Source organism: Pempheris klunzingeri, chromosome 4 (assembly GCF_042242105.1).
Source record: "Pempheris klunzingeri isolate RE-2024b chromosome 4, fPemKlu1.hap1, whole genome shotgun sequence".
NCBI classification, from domain to species: domain Eukaryota; kingdom Metazoa; phylum Chordata; class Actinopteri; order Acropomatiformes; family Pempheridae; genus Pempheris; species Pempheris klunzingeri.
Window position 1 is genome coordinate 28,959,635 of NC_092015.1, and position 10,326 is coordinate 28,969,960.

Sequence of the window (10,326 nt, forward strand, 5' to 3'; positions counted from 1 at the left end):
ACACACACACTCACACTCACTCACTCACACGTGTGTATTGTAACGCTACGAATGTGAACCATCATGTTTGTACCCACTTTTTCAATATTTCAGTCAAATGTCACATGCAAATGTTCTGTATGTGGGGGCTGCAGGTAGTGTTAAACTGTATCCTTGACAGCCCGGCTATCTACAGCCAACCTAAAAATATCCTCTTGTGATACAGCAAAATACCAAATTTACAGCTGTCTAAATGACAGCCTGTCTGTGTTTCCACAGCAAACATCCTCCTGGAAGCCTGGTGGCAGCAGCAGACACATCCACAGCCACGAACCAGGGAAGAATGCAAAGCAGCGGTTTATCACCTCGGCTGATAAGGCCGGCTGACGACGGCCAGAAATCCAAGGCTGTGCAGCTCTCAGGCGGCAGGCTGTGTGTCAGGGCAGTCAGTGTGATGACCGCGGTCGTTGTCACATTACTGACCTACGTGCTGGTCGACCACAAACATTCAAACGTCTCCTGAAGGTGTCCCAGGGACTCCGTAGGAACCAGAGCCTGACTCATAGGGAACGCACATGAACACACTGTACACAGCCTGTTTATTCGTCCTCCCCAGCCCTGCCTTCACAAACACAGATACACTGCTCAGGTGGGGGCTGCCTCTCAAAGAAAAGGTCAACATATTCAGGCTGTGTTTGATTTATCCAGCTCCACACAACTTAACAGGGGCTATAATGAAAAACTGGTCTCACAGAGCTGCCCATCGAGTGACACTTTAACCAGGACTACTATGTTCAAATGAGCCTGGGGGGTGCAGGGGGTGCCACTGCCATCCAGGTGTTACAAAATAATGCAATGTGCTTACAACAGTTAGCGTCAAGGTGTGTTGACACCTGTGGCGGGGGCAGGGAGGGTTCTGCTAATTGAACATTAACAGTTATTATCTGATGCAGGAACAAGCAGTCAGCTGTTACCTCTGGATGTATCCTCTCTCTACCATAAACTGCCATTTAAAAAAGGAGACCACTTTAAACATTAACCCTGATGTTACTCAACACAGAATCACACCAGCCATCTGGATAATTTCACAATACCAACAGGTTAGAAATGCTTCAGCCCAGTTTTTCCTATTAAATCTCTGCGCTGAGGAGCACAGTGAGCAAGACCAGCTGACCGGGGATATGACATCAGAATCACAATCACCAGGTGAGTCCAGAGTCTTGTAATAATAATAATAATAATAATACCACTAATAATAATAATAATATATAACAACATGTACATTCAGATACACTGCATGAAGATGTTTTGGCCATTCGGTCATGAACAAACACTCACACAGCACAACGGATCCAAAATCTGAGCCTGCCCTTATCTGAGATGCTGACTTGGATTAACGAGTTTGACCTCTGACGCTACACACCCATTAGCCTTGTGGTCATGATTCAATATTTGGACTCCAGGTGGCTTTTCCCTTCAAGTATGTTTGCAGCCTTTATCAGATGAATGTAATCACACATGCTTATTGTGCATACCGATGATCAACTGGGAGAGTTTCTTACTCGGGTAAATGTTCAATCGTCCTGCCATTTAAAACACTCTCTGGGAAAAAGGAGGAGGACTTCCAGCTCTGAAAATCTGGACTTTGGATCCTGTGATGGTCCACCTCGTTAGAGCCTGTTTATCTGTTGAATCTCTAATTAGTGGCTTCACTCCTCTTCGTCATGGCAGGGACACACCACCGCTGAAAGTCCACGTAGGCCCACAGAGGCTGGTCAAATTCAGAGATGTTTTTAGAACCACTGGAGAACATGCCCAGTACGTTTTCACATAACAAGGAATGTGCCTTGGTTTATTGCTGCATGATTAAGACACTTAATATGAAATATAAAAATAGAGATATTCACAATAAAAATGAGGGGAAAAATGATAAAAGTGTGCATCGCTTTTATTTCTAACATTCTTATCCATTTAAAATGGATGTGGCCCTGACCCAAGTTTATTCTATTATGGGAATATTTTCATCCAAGAAGACACAAATATGTGGGTCTATTTTGAGTCTACAGTGGACATGAATGCCTCCCCTACGTTACCAAACACACAATCAGCCCTGCAGCATGAGGCCTGAGGGACGTCTGACTGATCCTGGGTCCACTACAGGAGCATATCAAAGCCAGCAGGATGCTCCCTCACCATTATCCTACTGGTGTCCGACCAGGGCGAGCTCAAGTGAAAACTGACCCCGTAATTGCTGCGGTTGAGTCTGCTGTGGGAATTAGGAGGGCTGCCATGTGACCAGTCAGATAAGGCTGGACGGCTGGATAATTCCCCCGCCTGAGTGTGTGAGTGTGTGTGTGTGTGTGTGTGTGTGTGTGGTCACATGTGAGCATCAGAGTGGGAATGGCAGCCTGAGGAATGTCCAAACCAGCATGCGCAGAGCTGATATTGAAAAGAGGCTACGTGGGCAACAGAAGTGACACTAGGTCAAGGATTGTTGAGAATAATAGTGCAGAATGCAGGCTGAAAAGATCTCACACTTGAGTAGAAGACCTTGACTAGATGTTAGCTAACTATGAATGTAAAGGACGGGGCAGTGTGACATCCATCCAGGTGCAGACCTGACATGAACATATGACAGCCTGGACACCAGACTGACAAAGTTCAGCTGCTGGCAGCCGGGGGAGTGAAGTGCAACAAGGAGGCCATCAGGGATACCATCTCCTGTGTGCTTCCTGATAAATGCTCACCCACATCTTACATAATTGCACCAACACTCCGCATCCATCCACAGCACAGCTTTAATCTAGATGTGCTGCTGCACAGAGCCTGGTCGGACTGCATGGTGCTTTCCTAGTAGGAGACACCTTTGGCTGCAGTAAGTGACTGATGCAGGTTGTGTGCGAGCAGGCCGAGGAGAGCCTGCTCCGTGTTTACCACATGATGATCAACCAAAGACGGTCTTAAAACATGTCCAACGTGTGGCACATCTGCTTGTTGTTCAGCCAGATGACTGACTGACTGACTGACTACACAGCTAGCTAAGTCGTGTGCACAGTTTAGCTGAAGCAGCCTGACGATTAGCCCCCATCACATGGCTGGGCTTGAAATCCTCCAGACGAGGGCTAAAACAAACAGTCTGGAGGCATTTCTCTCACAGCTAACAGCCCAGCTAACCAACAAACTGTCTGGCTAGCAGACGAGTAAGCTAGCAGCAGCGCAGACGATAACGTTACTCGGCGTTAGCTAGCAGCCACGGTGATAACAGCTAAGCTATGTGGCACACTGTGCTGTCAGCCAAAAAGTTATCACACATTCAAGGCTGTCCGCACCACTGTTTGGGCAAATACTGAGGCAGGCAGCCAGCCCAGCCCTCCTTGTTAGCCAACAACAGCAACACAGGCAACGCTTTCGTGAGAGAACGTCACGCCAGACACAGTCCAGAAATCTGTCAATTATACGTGACCTTGCTTATACACGAATCCACATGCATCCTAAAATACCAAACAGTGCCATTCCCACGTTGCTGGGAATAATTACTGAATTCGGGATGGACAGAGTACACACAACGGCGCTTGGCTGCAATTTATCACAGCTTTAAAAACAGCGAAACGCTTCCTCCTGCATCCGGCGCAGTGTATTTTGAGGGGGAAGGCGACTGCGGAAAATACAGGCTTAGCTCTTGTTAAACTTGGCATGTAATTAAAAACCGTGAGGCTTTTCCGGCATTTTTCTACGCCGAACGGGATAATGTACCCCAACGGTCCCGTAGAGGCCGTGTGGTATTTTCTGGCAGGTGCCCACCCTGTCCCGTAACCAAAGCCACTTAAACCGCTAGATTTTAGCGGGTGGTCCGGGCGTACCGGGCTAGCCTGAACGCTGACAGTTAGCTAAGCTAGCGCAAGCGAGGTGGATTTAGCCCGTTGCTTTTCGGCTTACCTCTCTTGACGGCCTCGTCATACGACAGGAATCCTATCCTCGACTCTTTGGCCCCCATGCTCCCCTCATTTCATGGCCATGTGAGGAAATGAACGTCGCAAACTGAGTTGATCCGACGTGTTTGTGTCCTTATCCGTGTATTGTGAGACGGGTGCCTGGCGGTGTGTGTGTGTGGTGAACGGGTGAATGTTTTCAGTGACGCCTCCATTCTGTCACATGATCTGACTCCACAGGTCAGTTGATCGGATCCTTCCAGCGCTGGTAAACACAGGCCCGCACAAACGTCTTATTTCACGCGGCTTCATCGGGGGGCCTCCCTCTGTTCTTGCACAGTTTAAATAAAGTGCTGGGACTTATTATGCGCAGTCATAGCTCGCTGTCAGCTAGTGTGAGTGAGAGTTAGCGGAGAGTGGCTGCGGGGAAGCGCCTGCAGCGCCCCCGTGTGGCCGCTCCGCGGCACGACGCTTGGCTTAACTCTACAGCCAACACAGCGAGCGACCTCCAGCGGCAAATAAACCACAGCCTGCGGCACTGTCGAGTTTCCAGGATGTAATATTTGAATTAATTCAGGTGCAGTTTAATTCAGATGCACATAGCAACCAGTTAAGTTCGCCTTAAACTAGGCTAATGGCGGCTCTTTGCCCATCCCGCGTCTACGGTGACGCTGTGCGCCAGATTCCATTGAAAAATGTACCAGTTTAAACTTGGCAGGCTCGTAGGCGAAGTAATCCTCATCGTTGAGCACCACTACAGGGCACTCTAGTATTGTTTGTGGGGGTTCACGGCTTCGGCGTGTAGATTCAACACGAGGGACAACTTCAGTACATGTTTCAAACACCTACTTACAACTACATCTATTCGTTCCACCCACCAAAATGAACCGAAAGTAACCCCTGCGTGCTATAAATGCGTGGACGCTTTCTTTTTCGATGTTTTTTTAAAGGCTGCCCTCCCCTGAAGCACGGTGTTGTTAAATTCCCATATTTCAGAATGAAGTTTGGCGCCACACCTACGACAGTGTAGTCGGCTCTACGTCACCAGGTGGACAGGGACGTGAGGGCGCCCTCAGCTGAACACCACACGGATGGAAATGTGCCGACAAGAGCAGGGTGTGTGTTCCGGTAGCTAACGCTAGCTGGTCGGCTCCCGGGCAGGTTGCATCATCCTCTGTTCCTCCTCGAGGACTCGGCCGTGCGTGGCCGGAGATGGGGCTCCGGGTTCTGCTGTACTGGCCGAACATCACCGGTGAGGATCGGCTCCGTCTGAGGAGGAGTGCTTAGTGTTTCTGACAGGACGGGGGCGGCAGCTCACCGCACCTGTGGCGACCATAATTAGTCTGAACGCTACAGCAGCTTTGTACCTGTGGATTTAAACAGAGATTTAATGTGCTCAGGGTCACCTTGGGACAGGTGTGTGATTTCACCTGGCTTTACCTGTCTGTGTGTGTGTGTGTGTGTGTGTGTGTGTGTGTGTGTGTGTGTGTGTGTGTGTGTGTGTGTGTGTGTGTGTGTGTGTGTGTGTGTGTGTGTGTCAGGTTACATCAGGATAGGCCTTGTGTTTGCTGCATTCGCTGCCTGTCGGACACCAGCACTCTTTGTCCCTCTCTACTCCCTCTCCATCGCCCTTGATGGTAAAGTATCTGCTCCCCTGCCTTCATCATGCCGCTCATCCCACCTGTGCTTTACCTGCTATGGCAGCACCACTAAGGTCTGTTTTAACCTGTCACAGGTGTAAATGGAGACACAAAGTTACGTGTCTTCAGTGCCAGACCCCTGTCTCTCTGACGTGGATCACTGCCCCTGTGCTTTACCTGTCAAACTGAGTCAAGACGTGTGCAGTTTCATGCTGCTGGTAGACGATGATTTGCACCAACTTCAGACTGGATTATTAAAAACAGTAGACGGCTGCAGCAGTGGAGCTGCAGGAGCTGTTTGCTGTCAGTCTTTAGTTGTTGTCTTACAGGTGACAGATTCTCACACTATGTTCTCCTTTATTTACTCTAGTTACTTCTGTTTGGCATTTGGTTTTCGTGTCGCTGGTATTTGGTTGTGTTTGTGAGGGGGGTCACACTGTGGGCACGTGGTGTTAGGAAGGTACAGGCGGGTGTAGGACCAGCATGCACCTGGGGGCCTCTGGTCTTTGCCTGCTTGCTCTTTTGGAGAAAAATAAACCATAAGAACTACTGAAACTTTGAATGGACGGTACACCAGGCGCCCATGGTGCATCAGTGGCCTTTGATTTTTCTTCTTTTTCACAGATGTAATGAAACCAGCCGTCTGCTCCGTTATGTGTTTTTGTATTTCTTTGAAAACAATAAAAGTATCGGTGCTGATAATGATATTGCATGAATGCCCTTAACCCTCTACCCTAACCCTTGTCAGGCTGCTGAGTGCGGCCGAGGGGGGTGACATGAGTGCTGTGTGACGGTGCTCTCTGTGCAGGAGTGGACGGCTGGCTGGCGAGGAGGCTGGGCCAGAGCTCCAGGTTTGGGGCCTGGCTGGACGTCGTGGTGGACAACCTGGGCAGAGGCATGCTGTGGAGCCTGCTGTCTGAGGTCTGTGGCTGCAGGACGCTCAACACTAGTGCACACACACATTCACAGCTCAGGAAAGACCTGACTTTACCGAGCAGAAACACACTTTTAAAGGGCTATACCAGAGTTTTTCCCTCTAAATACAAGTGATGTCCAATTAGATAGACCTTTTCCATCCTCTGTCTTGAAATAATTATTTTTTGACTGAGGTTTGGTCTCACTACAGTCTGAAAAACAACTTGTCAACCCATCATAACTCACTGCAGGACCACCAAGCGTTTAGTCTGAATCCTAAATGCCGGGCTCCCTCCAGCGGTGCTCTCAAGTAAAGTAAGAATCAGAGACGTCATCTAAACTAGTCATGGTTAGTACCACTCAGCCAATCAGAGCACTAGTGTAACGCCTGAGCTCTGAGACCACGAGGCTCCCCTGTAGCTCACCGGGCGGCACAAGGTTCCTCCTCTGCCAGAGACCTGAAGGACATTCTTATGGGAGTTAATGATCTGATATTTTTTGGACTATTTGTTTGTAAAATGGTAAAAGGTAATTATAGATGGTTTGTAGTAAACAAAAAAACCTCTGGTATGGTCCTTTAAACAGCGTGGTGGTGCCTGTGGATGTGACCTGTAGATGGTGGGACTGCTCCATATTTAAAGCTCTCTGTGTGTTACAGTGGGGGTGGCTGGTGTCAGCGTGGGAGTGGTGTGTGTTTGTGTGTAACCACAGCACCAGCGGTGACCAGTGGAAGGACAGCTTCACCAGCAGCCCGCGGCTCATACGGGCCGTCATGGCCAACGGTAACGAGCTGTCTGTGTCTGAGCTGAAGGACGACTGAGCCACACTCCATGAGCTCATCTGGACTGTGTGTGTGTGTGTGTGTGTGTGTGTGTGTGTGTGTGTGTGTGTGTGTGTGTGTGTGTGTGTGTCCGTCCCCGCAGGGTTTCGGACCCCTCTGGGCACATGGGTGGTGAGCGGGCTGCACTGCCTCCCCCTGTGGCTGTACGGGTGTCGCTGGGGTCTGCTGTGTCTGCCTCCCTGGATCCAGGCTGGGGGGGCGCTGCTGCTGGCTGCAGGCCGCCTGCTGGCTCTGTCTGTGGAGGTCAGGATCATCATAACGGAAACATCGTGTTGTGTTAAAGTCATTCCTGCTCACATCCATCCCACGTGTCCCCCCCGCAGGTGTGGTGTATCTGGAGACACATTGAACGCCTCACCAGTAACGAGCCGGACGAGAAAAAGAGCTGATGGCCGACCTTCTCCTGCCCATGACCATGACCATGATATGTGGAAGTACACACAGACTGCATCATCAACAGACCAGGAGTGTAAAACAAACAAGCCATAAACAAAGCAGGCCGATGGAGCAGGATTTATACTATATATATATACTGGCTGGTTAGAAGTGATTTCAGGGCTCTTTTGAACTGCTGTGAAGACAAATTAAAAAAATTCAACCAAAAATGTAGAAATACAGCTGCTACTCTGTTACTCACCGCATCAGTTGCTGTTGGCAGTGAAAGCACCTGACAGCACCTGAATGTCTCTCTGTCAACCAGCGAACACGGTGGACTGTCTGTGTGGCTGCTCTGACTGTGAGACTGCATCCAAGCGTTGTGCTGCACGTGGAACAGCTGCCCCTGTGGTGTGCTGACCTGGTGGAGGGACTGTGGACGTTATTCTTTCCAGGAGCTGCGTCAGCAGGCCAGTCAGGAGTGAAAATGTCTGCACTGCCCATCAGACTGATGTATTAGGATGTGCTTTGCTGTATGAAATGACTCCAGCAGCCGACGGGAGGCTCGCTGTGAGCGGAGATCACACTAACGGTGAACAGGAAGCCTGTATCTTCAAGGTAATCCGCTGTGTGTAGAACTATAAAACTAAAGTGTCCTGCACACTCGCTGAAAAAAACGTGGCTCGATGTGAAGAAATGCACAGATGCAGCATCAGTCCCAAACCTGCAGCCTGTCGGGGCTCTAGTGTCACACTGTGATGTGAGGAAGATCAAACTGAAGGTCTGCTTGAAGGCTCTGGTTCCATGACTGTAGTGTTTGACAGATAACGGTGTATTTGCTGATGTGTCGACCAGGTGTTGCTGTAGTTGTGTTGGTCTTTTGCAGGATGTTTAGTTGAGACACGACGGGCAAAACATGTTTTTTTCATGTCAGCTTCCATAAAATGTCTTCTTTCAGACATCCAAAACACACATTTAGGTGTTTACCTCGTCTCTCTGCATCTGTAGATTTCTTTTTAAAGTCTGTTTTCTCAAAATGTGTTTTTCTCCACTTCAGCAGCTCTTACAGACACCAAACCCTCCAGTTTTCGTCCTCTCTATATTCTGAAGGTTTCTACTGGGGGGGGGGGGTCATATATCATTCATAGCCTCATTTCTAGAATATTTAATTCCTAAAAACATGGTGAAAATAGTTTTTTTTTTATGGCTGTTGACAAAACAGATATCCAACATTTCCTCAGTAAAATCCTTTGGCTCTTATGTGTCAACAACTTTGAACCCTTAAATAATGCATAGTTTGCATATTCAAACATAAAATGTATAATATTCTTATTGAAGGTAATCAACATGGTCAGATCTGTATGTTTATACATGTGTTGTGCATCCACAGTGCTCAGCATGTTCATAATGAAATATTTCTACACATTAAATGAAATGAAATGATGGACAAAACACACCTTCCTGCACATTTTGGATACGTGATGAGCTTATTTATCATATAAAGTCCCCACATTTATTAGCAGGGGCAGCACAGGGTAACAGACCTGAGACACTCTGGACGTCTTCACCTGAGAACCTTCTTATCCCAGAGCTGTGTGATGGGGTCGAGGTCTAAGATAAGACCTAAGGAGCAGCGTTTCTCCTGCAGCGCCGAGAGTGAAGTGAGGCTGAGCAAAGACCCTGTGGAAGCTCTGCGTCCACTATTGAACAGCTACTGCTGCCATTAAAATGCTGAAAGACAGTTCCAGGATGTGTCTCTCCTGTCCCCCATGTTTGTCCTGTGTGAGGGACGTGAGTCTGAGACCTCTAAGTCAGCCACCATTTATACAAGCTGTCCTGGGCTTTCTACTGGTGTGACACACACACACACACACACACAGGGTTATGGCTTACAGAGAGCTCCTCTGTCTGTTCAAAGTGGTGGGAATTTAAAAAACAAGTTTTTTTTGCAGTGAGGGAGGAAAGTGAACAAAGTCCTAAGAATATAAAGTTCCTCATGAGGATGTTCTGGACTTTATTTTACTAAGATGTAAGAAGTGTGTGTTAATTTCAAGCCTTTCAGAATCCATAGTTTAACCCTTAACATCCTGTTTTTGGAGCAGTGGGACGGTCTTCTTTGCATTTTCAACCATTTTCCAGACTAGTAGAAAAGATGTAGTTAAAATGAGTGAGGAGCAGTCTGACTCTGACACTGAGCAGGTTTTACATTTGGTTTTACGTTTGCATAGAATTGAAAAGAAAGTGTGCTGTGATTGTGTGGCTCTTTGTGGTGCGTTTCTTACATCCCACTTACTTAAATTATGAAAACATCTAAACATCTTCCAGGGATCCGCAGGCACAGTTAGACCCTTCACTCTTCGGGCCATTGTGCTGCTGAAACTGGAGGGAGAGTTCCCCAAGTGTCGCCTCAAACCATCAAAAACAGTCCCAGACGGCAGCACACGTGACTGTGTCCACACACCTTTGGCCACATAGTTTAATAACAGTTTAAAAGAACTTTTTATAATGCATTTAATAACTAGTCTGAGCACGTGTCATTTCACTGGGATGTGAGTAAATAGGAGCTCACTCTTGTGTCTTGAAGTAGAAAATAGATTGAAGAAGTGCATTGTTCCAAGTAAGAATCTGATTAAAACTGTATTTCGAA

The 10,326-nt window shown here is 47.9% G+C and overlaps 2 protein-coding genes across 2 annotated transcripts in view; one reads left to right on the top strand and one right to left on the bottom strand.

The window, feature by feature from the left end:
* Window positions 1–4,081, bottom strand: part of usp32 (ubiquitin specific peptidase 32) — a 53,788-nt gene extending 49,707 nt beyond the window's left edge. Inside the window, exon 1 of the mRNA XM_070828936.1 lies at window positions 3,916–4,081. Coding sequence (XP_070685037.1) covers window positions 3,916–3,973 — 58 coding nt within the window. The 5' untranslated portion in view covers window positions 3,974–4,081. The remainder of the gene's footprint in view (window positions 1–3,915) is intronic.
* Window positions 4,082–4,896: 815 nt separating this feature from the next.
* Window positions 4,897–8,952, top strand: LOC139200418 (uncharacterized). Its single transcript, XM_070829715.1, has 5 exons — window positions 4,897–5,160; window positions 6,357–6,469; window positions 7,122–7,245; window positions 7,387–7,547; window positions 7,628–8,952. Exons 1-5 carry the CDS (start codon window positions 5,121–5,123, stop codon window positions 7,691–7,693), a joined length of 504 nt encoding a protein of 167 aa, XP_070685816.1. The 5' UTR covers window positions 4,897–5,120; the 3' UTR covers window positions 7,694–8,952.
* The last annotated feature ends 1,374 nt before the right edge of the window (window positions 8,953–10,326 follow it).

Coding starts and splice junctions, on each gene's coding strand:
- LOC139200418 (XM_070829715.1), top strand. CDS start 5,121: ATGGGGCTCCGGGTTCTGCTGTACTGGCCGAACATCACCG. Junction 5,161..6,356: donor GTACTGGCCGAACATCACCG/GTGAGGATCGGC, acceptor CTCTCTGTGCAG/GAGTGGACGGCTGGCTGGCG. Junction 7,548..7,627: donor TGCTGGCTCTGTCTGTGGAG/GTCAGGATCATC, acceptor TCCCCCCCGCAG/GTGTGGTGTATCTGGAGACA.